Source organism: Pristiophorus japonicus, chromosome 2, assembly GCF_044704955.1.
Source record: "Pristiophorus japonicus isolate sPriJap1 chromosome 2, sPriJap1.hap1, whole genome shotgun sequence".
NCBI lineage: Eukaryota > Metazoa > Chordata > Chondrichthyes > Pristiophoridae > Pristiophorus > Pristiophorus japonicus.
The window spans coordinates 87,395,030-87,419,391 of NC_091978.1; the positions used below are offsets into that span (position 1 = coordinate 87,395,030).

The window sequence follows — 24,362 nt, forward strand, 5'->3', positions numbered from 1 at the left end:
CTGTGATCTCCCCCCACCCTCCCAATCTCTTACCCTCCTTTCCTCCTCACTGGTCGCTATCTACAGCCTCAAAAGTAGGACCTCAAAAGTAGTAATCTCGGGATTGCTACCAGTGCCACGTGCTAGTCAGAGTAGGAATCGCAGGATAGCGCAGATGAATATGTGGCTTGAGCAGTGGTGCAGCAGGGAGGGATTCAAATTCCTGGGGCATTGGAACCGGTTCTGGGGGAGGTGGGACCAGTACAAACCGGACGGTCTGCACCTGGGCAGGACCGGAACCAATGTCCTAGGGGGAGTGTTTGCTAGTGCTGTTGGGGAGGAGTTAAACTAATATGGCAGGGGGATGGGAACCAATGCAGGGAGACAGAGGGAGACAAAAAGGAGGCAAAAGCAAAAGACAGAAAGGAGATGAGGAAAAGTGGAGGGCAGAGAAACCCAAGTCAAAGAACAAAAAGGACCACTGTACAGCAAAATTCTAAAAAGGACAAAGGGTGTTAAAAAAACAAGCCTGAAGGCTTTGTGTCTTAATGCAAGGAGTAGCCGGAATAAAGTGGATGAATTAACTGTGCAGATAGATGTTAACAAATATGATGTGATTGGGATTACGGAGACGTGGCTCCAGGATGATCAGGGCTGGGAACTCAACATCCAGGGGTATTCAACATTCAGGAAGGATAGAATAAAAGGAAAAGGAGGTGGGGTAGCATTGCTGGTTAAAGAGGAGATTAATGCAATAGTTAGGAAAGACATTAGCTTGGATGATGTGGAATCTATATGGGTAGAGCTGCAGAACACCAAAGGGCAAAAAACATTAGTGGGAGTTGTGTACAGACCTCCAAACAGTCGTAGTGATGTTGGGGAGGGCATCAAACAGGAAATTAGGGGTGCATGCAATAAAGGTGCAGCAGTTATAATGGGTGACTTTAATATGCACATAGATTGGGCTAGCCAAACTGGAAGCAATACGGTGGAGGAGGATTTCCTGGAGTGCATAAGGGATGGTTTTCTAGACCAATATGTCAAGGAACCAACTAGGGGGAAGGCCATCTTAGACTGGGTGTTGTGTAATGAGAGAGGATTAATTAGCAATCTCATTGTGCGAGGCCCCTTGGGGAAGAGTGACCATAATATGGTGGAATTCTGCATTAGGATGGAGAATGAAACAGTTAATTCAGAGACCATGGTCCAGAACTTAAAGAAGGGTAACTTTGAAGGTATGAGGCGTGAATTGGCTAGGATAGATTGGCGAATGATACTTAAGGGGTTGACTGTGGATGGGCAATGGCAGACATTTAGAGACCGCATGGATGAATTACAACAATTGTACATTCCTGTCTAGCGTAAAAATAAAAAAGGGAAGGTGGCTCAACCGTGGCTATCTAGGGAAATCAGGGATAGTATTAAAGCCAAGGAAGTGGCATACAAATTGGCCAGAAATAGCAGCGAACCCGGGGACTGGGAGAAATTTAGAACTCAGCAGAGGAGGACAAAGGGTTTGATTAGGGCAGGAAAAATGGGAGTACGAGAAGAAGCTTGCAGGGAACATTAAGGCGGATTGCAAGAGTTTCTATAGGTATGTAAAGAGAAAAAGGTTAGTAAAGGAAAACGTAGGTCCCCTGCAGTCAGAATCAGGGGAAGTCATAACGGGGAACAAAGAAATGGCAGACCAATTGAACAAGTACTTTGGTTCGGTATTCACTAAGGAGGACACAAACAACCTTCCGGATATAAAAGGGGTCAGAGGGTCTAGTAAGGAGGAGGAACTGAGGGAAATCTTTATTAGTCGGGAAATTGTGTTGGGGAAATTGATGGGATTGAAGGCCGATAAATCCCCAGGGCCTGATGGACTGCATCCCAGAGTACTTAAGGAGGTCGCCTTGGAAATAGCGGATGCATTGACAGTCATTTTCCAACATTCCATTGACTCTGGATCAGTTCCTATCGAGTGGAGGGTAGCTAATATAACCCCACTTTTTAAAAAAAGAGGGAGAGAGAAAACAGGGAATTATAGACCGGTCAGCCTGACCTCAGTAGTGGGTAAAATGATGGAATCAATTATTAAGGATGTCATAGCAGCGCATTTGGAAAATGGTGACATGATAGGTCCAAGTCAGCATGGATTTGTGAAAGGGAAATCATGCTTGACAAATCTTTTGGAATTTTTTCAGGATGTTTCCAGTAAAGTGGACAAAGGAGAACCAGTTGATGTGGTATATTTGGACTTTCAGAAGGCTTTCGACAAGGTCCCACACAAGAGATTAATGTGCAAAGTTAAAGCACATGGGATTGGGGGTAGTGTGCTGACGTGGATTGAGAACTGATTGTCAGACAGGAAGCAAAGAGTAGGAGTAAATGGGTACTTTTCAGAATGGCAGGCAGTGACTAGTGGGGTACCGCAAGGTTCTGTGCTGGGGCCCCAGCTGTTTACATTGTACATTAATGATTTAGACGAGGGGATTAAATGTAGTATCTCCAAATTTGCGGATGACACTAAGTTGGGTGGCAGTGTGAGCTGCGAGGAGGATGCTATGAGGCTGCAGAGTGACTTGGATAGGTTAGGTGAGTGGGCAAATGAATGGCAGATGAAGTATAATGTGGATAAATGTGAGGTTATCCACTTTGGTGGTAAAAACAGAGAGACAGACTATTATCTGAATGGTGACAGATTAGAAAAAGGGAAGGTGCAACGAGACCTGGGTGTCATGGTACATCAGTCATTGAAGGTTGGCATGCAGGTACAGCAGGCGGTTAAGAAAGCAAATGGCATGTTGGCCTTCATAGCGAGGGGATTTGAGTACAGGGGCAGGGAGGTGTTGCTACAGTTGTACAGGGCCTTGGTGAGACCACACCTGCAGTATTGTGTACAGTTTTGGTCTCCTAACTTGAGGAAGGACATTCTTGCTATTGAGGGAGTGCAGCGAAGATTCACCAGACTGATTCCCGGGATGGTGGGACTGACCTATCAAGAAAGACTGGATCAACTGCGCTTGTATTCACTGGAGTTCAGAAGAATGAGAGGGGACCTCATAGAAACGTTTAAAATTCTGACGGGTTTGGACAGGTTAGATGCAGGAAGAATGTTCCCAATGTTGGGGAAGTCCAGAACCAGGGGTCACAGTCTAAGGATAAGGGGTAAGCCATTTAGGACCGAGATGAGGAGAAACTTCTTCACCCAGAGAGTGGTGAACCTGTTAAATTCTCTGCCACAGAAAGTAGTTGAAGCCAATTCATTAAATATTTTCAAAAGGGAGTTAGATGAAGTCCTTACTACTCGGGGGATCAAGGGGTATGGCGAGAAAGCAGGAATGGGGTACTGAAGTTGCATGTTCAGCCATGAACTCATTGAATGGTGGTGCAGGCTAGAAGGGCCGAATGGCCTACTCCTGCACCTATTTTCTATGTTTCTATGTTTCACCGCGCGGCTTCCCACCCGACAACTGGCCATCCTCTCCATCTGGTCAGCTGCCAAGCGAAAAATGGGAAAAATAAATGCAAATGAGATCTTGCCGTTAAATTCGGCAAGATCCCAGCGTATCCACTATTTCCATGTTCCCCGCTGCTAAAAGTTGGCCCCAGTCCCTGTAAATATCGGAGCCTATGTTTCTGCAAAGAAAAAGCCCCAGTTTCTTGAGCTTAACCCGATCGCTAAAATCCGTACGATTAAAATACCATTCCACTTGCCCTTCTCCTGACCCTCAATATCCCTTGCTATGTGTCAGCACCAACACTGGACTCAGTACTCTACTCTAAATGTGGCTGTGCCAAGGCCTTTTCCAAATGAAGAACTCCTAGTTTTATCTTCTCTTCTTAGGCAGTCCCATGGAGTCGAGGATGACTTGCTTCCACACTAAAAATGAGTTCTCAGGTGACTGATGAGTCCAATGTGGGACCTACAGTCTCTGTCACAGGTAGGGCAGACAGTGGTTGAAGGGGTGCTTGGGTTGCTGTGTGCTCCTTCCGCTGTTTATGCTTGGTATCAGCTTGCTCCCGGCGAAGAGACTCGAGGTGTTCGGCGCCTTCCCAGATGCTTTTCCGCCACTTTGAGTGGTCTTGGGCCAGGGATTCCCAGGTGTCGATGGGGCTGTTGCACTTTTTCAAGGAGGCTTTGAGGATGTCCTTGAAGCGTTTCCTCTGTCCACCTGGGGCTCGCTTGCCATGTCGGAGCTCCGAGTAGAGCGCTTGCTTTGGGAGTCTCGTATCGGGCATGCGGATGACATGGCCCGCCCAGCGGAGCCGATTGAGTGTGGTCAATGCTTCAATGCTGGGGATGTTGGCCTGAGCGAGAACACTGATGTTGGTGCGCCTATCCTGCCAATGGATTTGCAGGAGCTTGCGGAGGCAGTGTTGGTGGTACTTTTCCAGCGCTTTGAGGTGCCTGCTGTACATGGTCCATGTCTCTGAAGTATATAGTTTTATATTGTACTGCTAGCAATACACTCTAACTCCCTATTTGCTTTCCGTACGGTCTCACTACACTGCTTTTTAAAAGAAATATTTTTATCTGCTATGACCTGCTCCTGCTCTGCAATCTCCAGCATGTAATTCTGTATGGTATGCACATGCTTGAAATTACCCAGACCTAAAAGTGTCACACTGCATTTATCCACATACAAGGACATATATCACACATCGGCCCACTCTTCCAACATATTTGAATCAGCCTCTACCCTATATATTTCACCCAGATTATTGCCCACATTTTGTGTCATCATGTCTTTATCCCATTGGTAAAGACGTTGAAGAGCAACATTCCCTACACGAACAGCTGTGGGACTCCACTTGCGACTGGATCCTATACAAAGCTGCTTCTAGTAAATACTACCCTCTGCCTACAAGAATGCAACCACATCTTTATTCAGCCTCAAATCTATCTGCCAATTCCACATGATGAGACATTCTATAATAGCCGCATCCCTGCATGACCACTAAAATATAAAATATGTAGACAGACAGTATTTCCCAGCATGTAGAGTAGGTTGATGTCAATAAACTGCCCTCTTATTTCCATTCCATGTTTTTGGGAAGAAGGGGGCAAGTATAGAGAATGGATTTGTATAACAGTTATGTTTGTGGGGAAGAAATTCATGTTTAACTAACATACTCTTTACTGGAATATGCTATACTTTAACACTTTAGGTATTGGTTAATGGATAGGTAGAGTCAGTGTTGTTATTTATTTAAAATTCAGCCAAGCTTCAGAGGAGGACTATATGAGAATTAGGTTGGAACTTTGATACAATATGATAAAAATTCTTGCTGCGTACCATTAAGATGCCCTTTATAATACCTTGTAGCTGATCTGCACTTCTGGCCAGCTGCTGCTCTATGCATGTTTCAAGCTTTTACCCCCTTTATGTTACCACAATGATGGTGTAAGTATTGTGAGTTACCTGCCATCTGTGTGTTTCATTTCAGAGCCTGGAGTTGGGTTGGGAATTGGGGCCTGTTGCCTTACATTGGAGAATGGCACACCAGGAATCTACATCCACAGCCTTGCCCCAGGATCAGTTGCCAAACTGGATGGCAGACTGAGGTCAGTCTTAAACTGTGAAAATGTATTCCCTGAAGTTGTGAAGTGCCTGGTGCTTCACTAAAAGTAACATGTCTTCTTTCTACAGATGATCTGTCTTCTTTTGGAAACCTTGTTAAAAGAGCAGAAGATCGGATAAAGTGTCTAGAAATTTCAGAAACACATTTATAAATTTTTTTTTAAATTCCAATTTTCTCTCCAATCCAAAGGTGCTGACCCATGCTGGGATACAGTTCCACAGATGCTGACAATAGCTATTCTTTATATATGAGCCTTGACAGTGAGTGTCGGCAAGCTATTTAACCAAGGAGGTGGTCATAGAGGAGCCAAATCCTTCTATTAACCAACCACTAAAAATGCACACTTTCCAGCAGGAGTCACTGGATCGGTCAGGAATAGCAACCTTGCTTATATTTCCCCTCCCAAGTCTGACAGTGTTGAAACTAATTGTATTGCCCTATTGCCACAATGGCATAGCTCAGATAATGTGGCACAGCCTGGGAATTGAATGTGGTACCTTCCTCATCTATACAGCTCAGTAATATGCACTGCACTACTTTATTAAGCCATCCAGAAAGCTTTTGCTTTGTAAAATATTTGAACTACAGCTGACAGCATCTCTCAGAGAATAAACTATTGCCTGTCTGAATCTGGAGCAGGTACAGGTTGAACCTCTCTTATCCAGAACTCCTTTATTCGCAACCACCTCTTGTCCAGAACCATTCCCAGCCACCAAGTAGCACATGCGCAGAACTCCGACATGCACAAATTGAACAAATTGAAATTCTTCCTCGCTGCCGACTCCCGCAATCACGGGCCTGACCCCACGATCCACTGCCCCCCCAAGATCTCTCTGACACACTCCCAGTCCCAAGCCAACCAGCCCCGATATGCCCTTGCTCAATTCCATGTACCATCTAATTTAACGTGATCACCCCTCGTCCGGAAAAATCCCTTATCCAGAACAGACCGGGTCCCGAGGGTTCTGGATAAGGGAGGTTCAACCTGTATTGTGATTTAAGAATGTAAGAATTAGGAGCAGGAGTATGCCACACGGTCCCTCGAGTCTGCTCCATCATTCAATAAAATCATGACTGATCTCCGACCGCAACTGCATTTTCCTGCCTGATCCCCATATCCCTTGAATTAAGAGAAAGTTAATACTGTTATTTGCTGAAATATGGATTTCACGTCTTCAGCCCAGGACTACTGCCCCACCTTGGTTTCCTCATGGAGCCTCCATTTAGCCTCAGCTGCATCCAAATTGAGCTCCTCACCACACATGATACCCCGGCACACGGAAACATAGCAGTTTCTCTCAGCATTTATGTGCAGCTGTGTCAAAAGAGAGGGCAGCGTCACCTGTGTCTGCTCTTCAACTGCATGAAAACTAACCCCTTCAACAAAACACAGCCAGCTTCACTCAGACATATAGAAAGGAAGAAAAACTTACATTTATATAGCGCTTTTCACAACCTCAGGATGCCCCAAAGCACTTTACAGCCAGTGTAGTCACTGTTGTAATGTAGGAAACACAGCAGCCAATTTGTGCACAGCAAGCTCCCACAAACAGCAATGTGATAATGACCAAGTAAACTGTTTTACTAATGTTAATTGAGGGATAAATATTGGCCAGAGATAACTCCCCTGTTCTCCTCCAAAATAGTGCCACATGGTCCTTTATGTCTACCTGACAGGGCCTCGGTTTATCGTCTCATCCGAAAGACGGCAACTCCGACAGTGCAGCACTCCCTCATTAATGCACTGGAGTGTCAGCCTAGATTTTTGTGCTCAAGTCTCTGGAGTGGGACTTGAACCCACAACCTTCTGAAAGTACTTTTGTGATTCGGCATGCTCGATGAGAGCAGTCCTGAATGGGAGTTGCACATTCTGCCTCTGCAGTTACTGTATCCCAGGAATGTTTTGCTATAATCAAGGCCCCTGGAATTTTTGAGCATTCATGCCCAATTCCTGCAGAAACCCCAACCAAATTATGTGGCATGAGATTGTGGCATGAGATGGTAGATTCTACAACAAATCTGTCTTCGTTTCCGAAACATCTCAATCTCCACAACAACAACAACAACAACTTGTATTTATATAGCTCCTTTAACGTAATGAAACGACCCAAGGCGCTTCACGCAAAATGTTTCCTTTAAAAAAAAAATGTTGCTCTAACCAGAAAATGTTCATTAAGTACGAGCTGGAACTAATAAAAGAATAAAGTGGAGCACTTGGTGCCAGAATGGCATCATGACCTCTGGAGCATATCAGTTGTAGTTCGTGCTACCCTGCACCCTGCAGAGCGAGTGTGAGCAATGTAGCTTGTGGTGCTATGTGTTCTAATTGTTGCATACAAGGCATAAAAAACATAATCTGGTGTAAATGGCTTTAGTTTATGGTTGATTGCAGTCTTCCCCATGAAATGTTGACCAGAAAAAAAGATATACTATCAAATTATATAAATGAAGTGCTCATAGTTGCATAGTTGCTATGCACTTGAGAAATGGGCACAGCCACACACTTCAGAGTAAGGCACAATAACTTCTTTATTTTGTTGCACAGACTGAGCTTGATATGGAAAAAGTAATTTCCTTTCCCTTTCATTCCAGCCGAGGTGATCAAATTTTGGAGGTGGACTCGGTAAGCCTGCGTCATGCAGCTCTGAGTGAGGCATACGCGATTCTCAGTGAGTGTGGTCCAGGTCCCATCAGCCTCATTATTAGCCGTCATCCAAACCCAAAGGTAAGAAGTGTGAACAAGTCCAGTCATCCAATGCATTCTGAAATAAAAAACGAAAATGCTGAAATATGTAACATGTCCAAAAGAATCTGAAAATAGAAAAGATGTTTCAGAGGGAGGCCCAATCCATAAAATTCTTCTTTTTCAACTGAAAATTAAAGGAGGTGACTGTGTGGGCACGTACTGACACTGCCTATCATGCTACCAATAGATACTGATCCACAGAGTTCTTTCTCACAGCAATTGCTAGATGACAAAAGACTAAGGTCCATCTAGTTCACCTTCGACCATCCTGGCAATCGCATAATACAACGATAATGGAATTGGTGACCAATCATAGCAATTACTCTCGATCAATCAGACCACAACGGACATGAGACAAGCATAATCCCAGTGGTGGAGAGCTTTGGGAACTATGGGTCCAAAGTCACGTTGTCCTCCCAAGCAAGCTCCACTTACCATATATCTTGTCTCAAATTACTCATATACTATATCCCACAATGTTATTTTCTGAAAGAAATCTACTAAATTTGCATTTGAATGGATCAATACTCGCTTTCACCATTTCCCTAGGTGCTCGCTCACTGAAATACTGTTTTCACAGAATAGTTTTGAACTTACCCTCCTTCAAGTGCACTGATATTAGAAGGAGTAAATCAACTCTATTGCCTATCATTTATCCTTAGAGCTGCTCCCTGCACCTTCACTGACAAACACTTAGCAACAGAATTCCTCTGCAGCTTTTATTATTTTCTGAAAATGGATTTATTTATAGCTTTATTGATCTATTGGCCCCGCTATTTACGGGGAGCAGGAGGGTTTGGGTGAGGCCGAAAACAGCCAATCTTTCGTTCCTACTCTTTATTTCTCTTTCAGTACCTGATTTGACATTGAATTTAACCATTCTATGCACCCTGCTTCTCAGTCTTTGCACTATTTATTTCTCAGTCCTTTAATCTCATGGATTAAGGAGATACACTTTTTGTCCCATTGTTCATCAAGGTCCCAGATGCCCTGTTGTTCTTGCCGCACCATTATCAGCTCACACTTCCAACAATTTCGTGGGCAAAAAATTAAAAACATGCATGAACAAGTCTAACAAACAGGGTACACCATGAGATGCCCTGCTCTAGCAAAACCTGGGCCAATGACTGATGAGTGAATAAAGCTATTATTAGAGCTTATTTTGTGTCCAGCATGATTGAAATAACTGACTGGAGGAGACTTCGTGGTCGATTTGAACTTTCAGTGGGCTAAATATTCAGTTTAACCCGGTTGGAGGCAATGATTGGTTACTAACTTTAGCACCGGTCAATGTTTACTCCTACTGGGATATTCACTTTTAGCACCCCAAGAGGGAAGAGGAGCGCAAAGGAAAGCGTTCCACACCCCTCTTAGGCTGCTAACCCTGATTCCTGGGGCGCTATCGTGGAAGCGCTGCTGAAGTTCTGGCGCTCGGAAATCAGCATCCTAGCACTAAAGGGAAGGTCAACTGGACCACCCGAATAGTTAAAGTAAAGTCAAAGCAGCTAAACAACAATGTCCAGCATCTAGGAGAGATGCATTAATAGAAGGAAAAAAATCATTTTAACTGCCCTTCTGTTCCCCCTCGGACTTACTGCCCTGGCAGCTTCTCCTCGACACCTGTTTTCCCTGTTGGATGTAGCGGCAGGTGCTACAGCAGGCGAAAGCAGTCAAATTTACGACTGCGGCGATGTTGCACACTCTTGACGTCCTCAAGTGGGTGGTGCTAGAGTGCGCAGTGCTAATTGTTTATGCCGCTGCTAAACCTCCACTGAAGTTCACGGGAGGCACTGACAGTGTGCCAGTTATTTTATGCAGCAGCGTGAGGTGGTTTTAACTGTTGGACCTCATTATCATGCTGACAAAACGGGAGTGCGGGTGGTTGGCGGGAGTGGCTGCCTGCCAAGTGAAAAATCACATAGCCGAGGGATACCCACGGTCACTTAGGTGTGGCAAAGGGGGTTTTGGTAGGGTCTTGCAGGAAGAATAGAAGGTGAGTCCCAGCCTTTCCTTGTGGGGCTTTTTTAAAAAAATGTATTCGTTCCTGGGATGTGAGTGTTGCTGACAAGGCCAGCATTTATTGCCCATCTCTAATTGCCCTAGAGAAGGAAGTGGTGAGCCACCATTTCAGAGGGCAGCTAAGAGACACATGATGTAGGCCAGACTGGGTAAGGACGGCCGATTTCCTTCCCTAAAGGACATTAGTGAACCAGTTGGGTTTTTATGACAATCCGATAGTTTCATGGTCACCATTACTGACACTAGCTTTTTATTCCAGATTTATTTATTAACTGAATTTAAATCCCCCCAGCTTCAGATCAATAGTCCAGGCCTCTGGCTTGCTGGTCCAGTGACGTAACCACTATGCTACCGTACCCACTTGGAGAAGCACTCCTGCTCCTCTTGGTCAGCTGAAGGAAAGTAAAAAACTTATTTTTCAGGGCCTTTTCATGTCCCAATCCCCTTCAGACCCGCTCAAGCCTAAGTTAAAATACCGTCAGTGTCCGATTGATGTCATTGGACCCCAATCTGCATATGTCAATTAGGACCCCGCTGGACACAGCCTTTGCTGGCTGCTCAGAAGAGCAGGTTAAAATTCGACATAGTAGGATCCAGGCGGCTTTTTGGTGAATAAGTAACTCAGGATATTTTGATTGCCCAACAGCCCAGTTTCCGCCACATGGGTCAGGCTAACGTCCTCTTGTTTGGCTCAGTGATGGAGCACACCTCTCACCTGCACTATACATATCTGTTATTCATTCCACACTTGCTTTGTGTTTAATTCCTTGCCTATTCCACGTTGATGAAAAGCTCCATAAATCAGGTGGAGACTTTCAAGCAAATTGTAAAAAAAAAAATAAAGAATATTCCAGTGACTCAGTGCCAAGAAATATAATAAACTGCTTTAAAATATAAATGTTTTCTAAGGACTTGCTTAAATTCATCACAGAGTAAGCTCCATATGTAACCGTGATCGCAACTTTATGAAGTACAGGAATTACTGATCATTTTTTCCATCTACTGCAAAAGATTGAGACTTTCCAGTCTGGATAAACTATTACCACAGATTTTTCATGTTCTACTATTGAACATTTTATATTACACTTTAGGTTGACTTAAGATCAAGTTGGAACATTGTTAAGTGTTGTAGTTATGCATTGTTGTTCAGTGCTCCCATAACAATGAAAGCTGCAGTCATTTCATAGGAACTGTTTTAATCTGCCTGCATAATTTTCAAGCATTTAAAGTAGTCACAAGTCAGACACAGATTTTAGTACCATTCCATTTAGTTCCTAATCTTAGTTATCCTGAGCAGGGAGATTCCCAATAAAGGCTGTGGCAATTCTCAGCGGGGAAGGCAAAATCAGAGGAATCAAACCTCAGCAGGCCCCGGTGATTCCTACTCACTGGCTCACGAGCTACAGAGGCATTGATAAAAGCTGGGGAGGAGAGGTGGCTTTCCACATAGCTTGGCTTCAGATGTGCTGGGCTAGCCAATTGGAGAAGGCACCGATTAAAAAATTATAGAAAAAAAAGAAACTCACGCTAAATACTCCCACAAAAAGAAAGTTTACAAAGTAATCATCGGAACCCAATGGTAATCCCTATAAAGATGAATTTAAAAATAGCTTTTACTGGCAGATTTCTACATTTGAAGTGTTACCATGTCTTATAATGCTGTTTTAGTTTTCTACCATGCTTTGGGTTTCCTCATTTTGGGGGGTGGGGGTGGGTGTATGGCCCCTTTGTGCTGCAAAATGCAATACCCTTGTATTTTTCCTCCTTAACCACATTTAGCTCCTTTGAACTTTTCCCTCCTTACCTCAATGTTCTCCTGAAGATGCGGGCTCATGCAGAAGTTGAGTTACATGGATACTTCGAGCCCTTACGCACCTCCAGTGTGTGGTTACCCTAAGGTGGCAATTTTAACCCACTGAGAAAAAACCTGGCAGGTGGACACTTAAAGTCGCCCTGGCTCTTACCTGTCTGAAAGCTGCTAGAATCACAACATCTTCAATTTTAATCTGCTCTCCTGAGCAGGCAGCAAGGACACAGGCCTGGACCCAACAGGGTCCTTCATGTTGCTGCCCGATGACATCATTGAGACCCGACTGTAATTTTAACTCAGGCCTGAGCAGGGAATCTACCAGGAGTTAAAATCGAGGCCAAATTGAATCCTGAAATTAATGTTTGACTGTTCAACCGTTGAGCATCACAGCCCAGTCCGATCAGTATCTACAGCATCCCACTTTCCAACAGCAGCCACTGGGTAGTGATCTGATGTTAGAATGCTGGCTGATGTCCCTCCCTTCCATTCCCCAGCCTGAGGCCAATTGTACTGCCTCCACCAACAACACATCAACGAATTCAGCACAAACTGTTGTGGTCTTAATTTGATGGTTTCCTGTTTATAAGAACAGTAAGATCGTTGGATAGTGATCAGTGTGAACCCTGCTGGTTTTACCCATCCCTAGTTCAGTGGTAATGATGACATTTGTAATCACCCCCCCCCCCCCAACTGTTTTATCAGCTGAAATCAGTTAATAGTGTCACAATCCCAGAATCAATCCCAGAACCTTCATGGTCTTTATAGTTCAGTGCCACTCCTGTGGTGGATTTATCCACTGGAGGAGCTACAAAGGAGGAAAGAAAGACTTGCATTTATATAACGCCTTTTTCGACCTCTGGATATCCCAAAGGGCTTTCTAACCAACTAATCACTTTTTAAAGTCAGGTTACAGTTGTAATGTAGGAAAACAAGGTGCCATTCTTCGTGTGTGAATATGGACAATGAGTGTTTGGAGACTATTTGCGCTATAGGCAGAAACACAGCCGAACCCCAATCCCGTCTTCACCTACATCCACATGCACAGGTTTCAAGCAGGCATCACTCGTAGCTGATGCTCCCCCTCTTCCAGCCTAGAGATACTCAGGGCAATTGCAGCAACTAACTGCAAACAGACCAGGGCGATCAGTCCAGGACCTTCTGTAGCCTTATGATTAGATTCGGCCGATCGTGAGATTGGAAGTCTCTACCCTCGCTAACCTTTCTTTGTTGTACTCAGCATTCAATATATTTGATAGACAGTGCATATCATAAAAGTTGTGCTTTTGCTGCTGTATCAGTACGCAAAGGGTTGTACTAGATTGAAGTAATAACTTTCCATGTAGCTGATGCAGAGAGACTTGGCATAGGTACATTACAGTCTGGCACAGGGCCACACTATTGCTCTGAGAGATCAGGAGCCTGCTTAACACTCAGGCCGCAGTCAATCTGAAGACCATCACGTGTGGTAGATTTTATCATTACTTGCCTGGGCATGCGAAGGATGTGAGGTAGAGGGCTTTCTATTAATATTCATCTCAACAACATGTTTATTCATTATGAAACACAAGAGGAGCTCAAAGTGGATAATATGGGCAAATAAATAATCAATCAGAAATAGTTTCTTATAAGGGAGAAATCATGAGAATAAAATCCCATGTGCTCTTGGAATATAATAGTTTGGTTCTTCTATGAGCAATCTAAGAATCAAATTGTTATAAATGTTTTTTTTTAAATCATATATAATTTCCAAAAAAATTTGTATCAGGAAACTAAATACTGTTTTTTCCAGTCCCCAAAAGATTACAACATACTTTAAAATACAAAGAAGCTCTTTTGAGCATCTGATCAGAAATAGTTTCCCGTCCAGCATGAAGGACAATTAAAATATCAGGTCTAACCATGTAATGTGTGCACATTGTTTGGCTGTTTGTTTAAGACTGTTTCAAATGGTCATTTGTCACCAAGATTTAATAGTTCTGAATTATATGTTTCACATTTAAAAAAATAAATAATAAATATTGGGAATATAGTAACAACAAATGAAATGTTTATGGAACTTTTGCTAATGAAGCCAATGGCCTCCGGATACAATAATATATTGTGAAATTATTTAAGCTGTCAAGAAGCTATAGGCTTGGTTGTGTTTATCCCCAATGTTCCTTTTTTTTTTGCTCTTGAAAACAGTTCCATAGCTGCCAACTATTTCTACTACTCTGCCAGAGTAGCCATTCTTCATACTTCGAGCAGGATTTTCCTAAATCTGCCCCAGGAGCTTTGGGGTGGGACTTCTGCCCGTCATATCAACCCCACTGTGAGCCTGGCCCAGTCACATCTCTGGGCCTCAGGTACAGGGTGAGTTCCTGGCAGAATCTCTGCCACCAATAGGGAGCTATTGGTGGCAGTCTAGGAAAATCAGGTGGTTTGCCAGGCTCTCTCTCCCTGCTGGCAATTACCTGCAACTGGTAGCCAAGGGGCAGCTTCCAGCCTTCCATGCTGGAGCAGGGAAATTGAGGCCAGGGCAGGGAAACAGCCGTAGATCTCGCTGCCAGATATTACTTTCCCCTGTTTTCCGATTTGGGACAGATCGTGGAGGAAAGTCCAGCTGTTAGTGTCAGCAAGCCACTTGTTGATGGGGAGGTATCACAACCACGGCTGATGCTATCCTTACTTTACCGACACATGCACCGACTTTCCAGGAGGTCACCGAGTAGTTATCAGGACCACGAATTCTGGCTGTTTATTTTCACCTTCTTACCTCGTGAACACAGGTCAATTGTAGCATCTCGCAGTGATAAGGGGGTAGAAATTCAACTCCACTGGAAACGGGTCGCACCTACCGTTTTTCCTGTGTTTTCACTGCCACGGTGGATGCGGTGGCCTCTTGCGCGAAATTCAGCTCTTTCTCCTTTTTTCGAGCGGGGCGGAAGTCGGTCATAATGTGCCGGAGGTGGGGGTGGGCGGAGTGTCCGGCGCTGTCAGTCATCAGCGTAGTGCTGATTACATCATCACGCTGTCGCTTCACTAAAAGGGGAGAGCCTCTGCGAGTTCTGCGACTATTTTAGTTAGGTCCACTGGGCCACCAGGGAGGGTTTCAACTGGGCCAGGGCCTGGCACTCAGGAGGGTGTGCCAGGCTGCCTGTTGGCGGCCCAGCTAAACCCGGGGTCATAATTGTCGGGCCGACCTAGCAGTCGGCCGACAGAAAAAAATAAGATGGCATCCGCTGAAGTGCGCCTTCCCCTTTTAATGGCGACATTCTACACACAGTGCAAACACAGTGCACGGACAGAAAAAACTGTCGGGGGCACCGAGTGGCAGCCGCAAGATTTTTTTAGGTGAATTTTGCTTGCGGGTCGGGAGATCGGCGGCGCGCACTTTGATGATGCACTTAGGAGGGTTCGGCAGCAGTGGGATGGAAGTGGAAAAACCACAGTGGAGAATTTTGCGAGCGGCGTCCATTCGACAAAAAAAAATCGGCAGCCATTTAACACTGCCACATTCCGGCGGTAACGGGCCTTATCGGGAGGCTGAATTTCGGCCCCAAAGGATCGAACCTGCGACCTTCCTGCTCTGTATGGCTCAGTATTACACCAGGTGATCCATTTACCCACTGAATCATCAACAGAGCTTTTAAAAAATGTTTTTCTCCCTTCAATTTGCTTTTTTCACTGCATTTCACCATGTGGGCAGCAGAACTGCACTTGAGCAAAGCACCACCCATCCACTAATGTTGTTCTTCTCTAAACATTGGGATCAACCATGTAAAGATTGTACTTTTGCCAGAAACTGGTATTTTATGTTGTTGTCCTGCAGGTAAGGCTCATTATTGGATTAGTCTAAAGGAAGTTTTGCTGTGCATCCTGACAGTGGCTGCTAAAACTGTTCCCTTCCCCAGCACGGATGCCCCTCATGTTGGAGGTGAAATAGTCCCCAAATTTTTAAAAAGATAGTTAAGTTTACATTGCTGGCTTACTGTCCTGTAGATAGGCATCCTGATTACAGTTGTTATTTTGCTACATAACAAATGGACATCAACCGGAAACTAACAGATATCCTGACCGCGTCTTAAAGGGGCACAATCTTCTTAAAACAAGCTCAACAATTGTTTGGTTATGGAGATGAGCCAGAGAGTCATGTGTCACTTTAAATAACAATGATTTCACGCAGAATGTTGTTCAGCATGATTCAAGTAATCTGTAACCAAAGGGAAAAATATTTTAATTGAAGATGCTGCTCCTTTAAATTACCCCTTTGGTCTGTCAGACCCTGGTGACTAGTCTTTCATTGCCAGTAAAAAATTAAATTAAGTGAAGTGGCTGGCTTTTCAGTTCCTGAGAATCAAGCAGTGGACTTTGATTTGTTTTTGAGGATCTCCTAAAAAACATTATTCTTGCATAACTCCTGGCAGTCATTCCTTTACTGTGTAGTATCCAAAGAGCCTGGCTGGAAGGGAATAATTGGAGAAAGACTGCAATGTATTTGAAATCTGATCACCGTACAGACCATTAAAGACAAATGAAAAAGCAGTCTCTTAAATCGAGGCATATTGGCAACATAATGGCAGAATCTAAGGACACTAACCCAGCTAGTTCAAACTATTACTATAACCCCAAACACAACCATTAAGGAAAATAAGCATGCAACTGTTTGTATCACAAAGGATAATGGGTGGCTCAAGTACTGAATAATTAATCATCCTTTCACACTTCATTCCGTTAAGTTTGTGCAGGTGGATGAAATAGTAATATCGTTCAGCTTTCATAGCTTTACATAAAGACTGTTTGTGAATCTCAGTGAATGCAGACCTGCAGCTGGTTCTGCACAAAGTTACCAGTGTAAACGTGATTTACCGTAAAATCCAGATTAGATATCAAAACATAGCTGCTAGTTTTTTAAAAAACATAGCCTTGAAATGGCTGTCAGTGTAAAGTGGAGTGTGGGGAGAGTGGGCTACCACTTGCTTACTGCCCGGTTTCTGCCTCCCAACGTTGCTGTGGAGGTTTTAAGGGTGGTTTGCACTGCTATATTAAGCCATATGCCAGCCGGGATGTGTTACTGGTTAGCGTACCAAATTCCCATCTTTACACATTGCATGTGTGGTGTGCCCTTATCGCCCACACGAAATCAGCATTGGAACTGAACCAGGTTTGCACCTCTCGGGAGTGTGGAGGGAACAACTGTTTTACTGAGTTTCAGCTGACAGAAAATTCTTTACAATGGGAATTGCCTTCAATGCCTCCCAGGCATTAGAGGGAGGGGGAGAAAGAAAGATTTACATTTATATATTGCCTTCCGCGACCTCAGGAGGTCCCAAATAACTTATAGCCAATGAGATACTTTTGAACTGTAGTCATTATTGTATTGTAGGAAAAGTGGTAGTCAATTTACGCACAGCAAGGTCCCACAAACAGCAATGTGACAATGTTTTTTTGTGTGATGTTGGTTGAGGGATCACCAGACGTCTCAAAGTGCTTTACAGCCAATGAAGTACTTTTGAAGTGTAGTCACTGTTGCAATGTGGCCGCCAATATGCGCACAGCAAGCTCCCACAAACAGCAATGTGATAATGACCAGATAATCTGTTTTTTTTATGTTGATTGAGGGATAAATTTTGACCAGGACACTGGGGATAACTCCCCTGCTCTTCTTTGAAATAGTGCCATGGGATCCTTTACATTCACTTGAGAGAGCAGACAGGGCCGCGGTTTAACATCTCATCCAAAAGACGGCACCTCCGAAAGTGCAGCACTCCCTCTGCACTGCACTGGAGTGTCAGCCTAGATTTTTGTGCTCAAGTTCCTGGAGTGGGATTTGAACCCACAACCTTCTGAAGCAGAGGCGAATGTGCTACCCACTAAGCCACAGCTGACACTACAAGTCAGCTTCATCCACCACGGGACCTCTGACTTTAGACTCCATCGTATTGTCTGCTCCCTATCCTCTGTTTATAACCAGAACATATCTATTCTAATCGATACTATGACTATGTAACTTGAATTCCCTCTATGCCCATTTGTAAGCACATTTTGGCTGTCACTCCAGACCTGACTCTAACTCTAAAGGGGAGGGCGCACCGCCGTGGCCGCCATTTTATTTTAATGGTTGGCTGACACTGAAGTCGGTCCGACAATGGTGGCCACAGTTCAGCCGGGCTACCAACAGGCAGCCCGGCACCCTGTCTTGGGTGATGGATCGCTGGCCCGACCAAAGCCCTCCCTGGTAGCCCAGTGGGTGCCACTAAAGTGGCTGCAGAGCTCGCAGCGGCCCTCCCCTTTTAGTGAAGGGGAGGGATGTTGCGACGCATCAGCACAACGTGGCACGTATGTGTCGAGCTGACGTCATAAGCGTTGAGCTGACATGCTCAGCACGGCGCTCATAACACCGCCTGCCTTCCACCCCGCTCCAAAAGCACTGCCACGACTAATGAAAGCAACAATAGAGGGCAATTTCCCTCTATTCTCTGCCCCATGGATTCAGGCAGCGAACCTTCGTTTCATTTGAATTATCCGCCCCATTTGGAGCTGAGGGCAATTTCGCCCCCAAAGTTATCCCACACTGTAATAGGAGCATATGAACCCCACAATAGATTCTCACATGCTCCATCTACAGTTGTTTTGATAATGAGACAGTACTACTAGGGGGATCAAGGGGTATGGCGAGAAAGCAGGAATGGGGTACTGAAGTTGCATGTTCAGCCATGAACTCATTGAATGGCGGTGCAGGCTCGAAGGGCCGAATGGCCAATCCTGCACCTATTTCTATGTTTCTAAAATAGTTACATTAGTTTCAAAAACGTATTTCATCCATTCTCTTGTTCAATACAGGTTTCGGAACAAGAAATGGATGAGGTGATATCACGTACAACTCATCGGGAGAGCATAAGCAAAGATGGACAACTGTCACACACCCTAGGTACCAAGAACTATGCCAGCATTTGAATTTGTTTTATCTTTCAACTTTACCTACCTTGTGAAACATGTGCTTAAAAGGATAGGAAAGTGGGGAATGAAACATTTCTCTTTTCTGACACCCAGGGTGAGATTTTCACTGGGTCTGCTGGGTGGAAACAGGACAGTAGCACCCTGAAATCATGTGAAAAAAATTACCACCTCATTCCCGCTTCCAATCTGGCAAACCCATCCTGAAAGGAGCCTAAAGCTGGGTGACCACAGAAGCCACCTGTTTCAGGTGATAGGCCCTTTTAATCTGCGATTTGAGTTCCGATGGTGTACATTGGACTCTGATTGCCTTTTTGGGAGACAACTGCATAGAGGGTGAGCCATGCACCCTCTGTTTTACCCAGTGGTGCAGCTAAAGGGGACCCAAAATGAAAAGTTTAAAATTATTTTTGTGGAGCCAGGAGGAGCAGGAGTGCTGCTTCTGCCCTGGGCTCCTACCTTGCCGATAGCTTAGTCAGCCTCTGGGTGACCCAATATTGCCTGTTGGGCATCCGCAGCCTGCTGGTCTCCTGATAGTGCAGATGGGATGCCTCATTATCAGGCAGATGTCTGACCGCTCTGCCAATCAGCTGCTTGATAGTTAAAGTCTACCCCTCCCAGAGTCAGCAGTGAGCACTCCCAGGTCAGCTATAGCACGGTTAAGTGCAGAATAAAACTTTCTCTACTCTCTACCCTGAGTTGAATTTCCAATCTTGTATCCTTTCTGTCATGTATCTCACATTACTGTATATAACTGTATCTTACCATGCTATACATGACTGTAACTAGATATGACCTGTAACCACAAGCATACTTTACCACCAGGGGTGCACTTGCAGGAGACACTGCATACCTGTTCCACACAGGTATATAAAGGCAGGTCTCAGGCAAGTGTGGCACTCGAGAGCTGTGAAATAAAGGTGCAAGTCCAGAGTGACCTTGACTTTAGCATGTGCCTCGTGTAAGTCTGTACTACAGGGTCAGGACTTTACAGTGGTGACGAGGAAGGGATCACAGAATCCACAGAATGGCTACCAAAGGCTCAGGTGAGAAATACAATGCTAGAGACAATTGGGAGGACTTTATAGAAAGGCTCCAGCAAAGCTTTGTAACCAAAGACTGGTTAGGCGACGACAAGGCAGACAAGAGAAGAGCCCATCTCTTGACCAGTTGTGGCTCGAAAACATACGCCTTAATGAAGGACTTGCTGGCACCCGAGAAACCAGCAAGCAAGTCGTTTGAGGAGTTGAGCACACTGGTGAGAGACACCTGAAGCCAGTGAGCAGCGTACACATGGCCAGACACAGGTTCTATAACTACAGACGCTGTGTGGGCCAGAGCATACCCGACTTTGTGGCGGAACTTCGGAGGCTGGCTAGTTTATGTGAATTCCCCGATGAACTAAGGAGAGAAGTACTGAGAGACTTTTTTATTGAAGGAATAGGCCACGCAGGGATATTCTGAAAGCTTATAGAGACCAAGAACTTGACCCTAGAGGCAGCAGCACTGGTTGCACAGACATTCTTGGCAGGAGAAGAAGAAACGAGGTTGATCTATACTGCGGGTACGACAACTAATGAAACATCGGAACAAGGGGTTCACAGCATGAAACAAGCCGCTACCCCCACACACAGACAAAGGCAGGAGAGCAGGCCTTCAACAGCAGGCAGTGGCGCCAGAAGCCATCAAGGGCCACATGAACGGCCGTTCATACCTCATCAACCCACAATGCGAGCAATCAACCACAGACTGAGAGAAGCTCAAGAGAGATCAGCCAGACGCAGCTCATCCTTCGGAAACAATGGAAGCGGTCTGTGCTGGAGCTGTGGGGGAAGGCACTCAACAAGGGGGTGTCGATTTCAGCATGCAGTTTGCAGAAACTGAAACTATACAGGGCATCTGGCTAACATGTGCAGAAAAACAGAAGCTCAGCTGGTATACGAATCGGAAGGGTCGGAAAGCGGACCAGAAGACGGTGGGGACAGTGCCCTGGACGCTGGGGTACAGCGGGTCAACATGATCAATGGCCACTCCTCTTACAACAAGATGCCTCCAATAATGATGAAGGCCCTACTCAACGGGATACCCGTCAATATGGAACTGGACACGGGAACTAGTCAATCTCTCATGAGTGTCCAACAATTTGAACAGCTGTGGCCGCACAAAAGCAACAGACCAAAACTCACAAGGATCGACACCAAACTATGGACCTATACCAAAGAAATCGTCCCAGTCCTTGGCAGTGCCATACTCTCAGTCACACACAAAGGGATGGTGAACCGACTTCCCCTGTGGATTGTCCCCGGAGATCTCCCAGCACTGTTGGGGAGAAACTGGCTGGCAAACCTAAATTGGAAATGGGATGATGTTCACGCCATGTCGTCAGAGGAACGGACCTCCTGCTCAACAGTTTTAAGTCATTTTGAACATCTCTTTCAGCCAGGTGTGGGCACCTTCAAAGGGGCTAAAGTTAAAATCTACATCACACAGGATGCCAGACCGGTCCATCACAAGGCTAGAGCTGTGCCTTATGTGATGAGGGAAAAGATTGAACACGAACTGGACAGGCTTCTGCGAAAAGGCATTATCTCACCCATGGAATTTAGCGACTGGGCAAGTCCCATCGTCCCCGTCATGAAGCCTGATGGATCCGTACGAATCTGTGGGGATTACAAGTCTACCGTAAACAGAGTCTACCTACAGGATCAATACCCGCTGCCCAGAGCGGAGGACCTATTTGCCACATTGGCTGGAGGAAAACTTTTCTCGAAATTAGATCTCACATCTGCGTATATAACGCAAGAACTGACCGAAGAGTCTAAGCTACTCGCCACCATCAACACACATCGAGGCCTTTTTAAGTACAATCGATGCCCATTCGGCATCAGGTCAGCAGCTGCTATATTCCAGCGCAACATGGAGAGTCTGCTCAAGTCCATCCCGGGGACGGTTGTGTTTCAAGAAGACATACTCATCACGGGCAGGGACACCGACTCCCATCTCCACAATTTGGAGAAAGTACTAAAGCGGTTGGATCGGGTAGACCTAAGAGTTAAGAAATCCAAGTGTCTGTTTCTCGCGCCCGAGGTTGAATTTTTGGGCAGAAGGATTGCCGCTGATGGAATCCGCCCAACAGAGTCCAAAACCGAAGCAATTCGCCTGGCACCCAGGCCCCGGAATGTCTCTGAACTGCGCGTCTTTCTCGGGCTACTCAATTACTTTGGGAACTTTATGCAGAACTTGAGCACGCTGCTGGAGCTTCTGCACGTGCTACTCAGGAAGGGGTGCGATTGGTTTTGGGGGGACGCCCAAGAACGCGCCTTCAATAAGGCACGCAACCTTCTATGTTCCAACAGTGTTTTGACTTTCTTTGATCCAGGTAAAAAGCTAGTTCTTACGTGTGATGCGTCAGCATACGGGGCCGGGTGCGTTTTACAGCATGTCAATGATGCGGGTAAATTACAACCCATTGCTTATGCCTCCAGGTCACTTTCGCGGGCAGAGCGCAGGTATGGTATGGTTGAGAAGGAGGCGCTCGTGTGCGTGTACGGTGTCAAAAAGATGCACCAATACCTTTTCGGGGCCAAGTTCGCATTAGAAACTGACCACAAACCCCTCACGTCCTGCTATCCGAGTGCAAGGCAATAAACGCCAACGCCTCGGCGCACATTCACCGGTGGGCACTCATGCTGGCGTCTTAAGACTACACAATAAAGCACAGACCAGGCACAGACAACTGTGCAGGCGTGCTTAGCAGGCTACCCCTGGCGACCATGGAAGAACATAAGAATTAGGAACAGGAGTAGGCCATCAAGCCCCTCGAGCCTGCTCCGACGAACAGGACTGTAAGATGGTTATGGCAATCAATGCCTTTGAATCCACAGGTTCACCCATGAAGGCTCGCCAAATCAGAGCCTGGACAACCAGCGACCCCACGTTATCCTTAGTCAAAAGATGTGTTTTAACTGGTGACTGGGCAGAGGCCCGCGATGCCTGCCCCGAGAAGATCAAACCTTTCCATAGGCACGTGCATGAACTATCACTACAGGCAGACTGCCTGATGTGGGGCAGCCGAGTAGTTATGCTCTTGCAGAGAGGCGTTTGTCCAGGAACTCCACCGCGAGCACCCGGGGATCGTCCTTATGAAGGCCATAGCCAGATCCCACGTCTGGTGGCCTGGCATTGACGCGGACTTGGAGCTCTGTGTCCGTCGGTGCACCATTTGTGCCCAACTCAGTAATGCCCCCAGGGAGGCCCCCCTAAGCCCCTGGCCCTGGCCCATCAAACCGTGATCGCGGGTGCATGTAGACTATGCGGGCCCATTCATGGGAAAAATGTTCCTCGTAGTCGTTGATGCATTTTCAAAGTGGATCGAGTGCACCATTTTAAACTCGAGCACCACCTCCACCACTGTGGAGAGTCTTAGAACCATGTTTGCAATGCACGGAATTCCTGACATATTGGTCAGTGATAATGGTCCGTGTTTCACCAGCGCAGAATTTCAAGATTTTATAGTTGACCATGGCATAAATCACGTTAAGACGGCACCGTTCAAGCTGGCCACCAATGGCCAGGCGGAGCGAGCAGTGCAAATCGTTAAACAAGGCATGCTTAAAATCCAAGGTCCCACGCTGCAGGGTTGCCTGTCGTGACTGCTGCTGGATACAGATCTCGTCCGCATTTGTTGACTGGGGTTCCCCCCGCGAAACTATTGATGAAACGGACCTTAAAGACTAGGCTCTCGTTAATCCTCCCAGACATGCATGAAATTGTTGAGGCAAAGCGCCCAAGCTAACTGAGTACCATGACCGAAATTTGAGGGGAGGTGGAATGAGATAGGGGACAAAGTGTTTGTGCTAAACTATGGCAGGGGTCCCAAATGGCTTGCAGGGACAGTAACAGACAAAGAGGAAAACAGGCTACTGGTTGTACAACAGTGGCCAAACCTGCCGGAGGCATGTAGACCAAGTAAAAAGTAGATTCACTGATAGCACCCAAGAATCAGAGGCAGACTACAATGTGGAACTCACACCACACCTGGTGGACAGACAGAGGGAACAACCTGAGGAAAGGGCAGTCTCAACAGACAGCCCAGGCGAGATACCATCAATCATACTGAACGAAACAGACAGCCCAGGTGAGATACCAGCAATCACACCGAAAGAAAAACAGGCACCAAGGCAACAACTGAACCACAACTAAGATGCTCCATGCGAGAGCGTAGACCACCTGAGAGACTGAATCTATAAAGACAATAAGACCTTGGGGGAGGGTGATGTCATGTATCTCACACTACTATAT

The 24,362-nt window shown here is 45.7% G+C and overlaps 1 protein-coding gene across 1 annotated transcript in view; it reads left to right on the forward strand.

Moving 5' to 3' along the window:
- The window catches only part of pdzd2 (PDZ domain containing 2), a 444,706-nt gene that overhangs the window by 311,768 nt on the left and 108,576 nt on the right, over positions 1–24,362 (forward strand). The window contains exons 12-14 of the mRNA XM_070868346.1: positions 5,416–5,533; positions 8,143–8,275; positions 18,948–19,035. Coding sequence (XP_070724447.1) covers positions 5,416–5,533; positions 8,143–8,275; positions 18,948–19,035 — 339 coding nt within the window. The remainder of the gene's footprint in view (positions 1–5,415; positions 5,534–8,142; positions 8,276–18,947; positions 19,036–24,362) is intronic.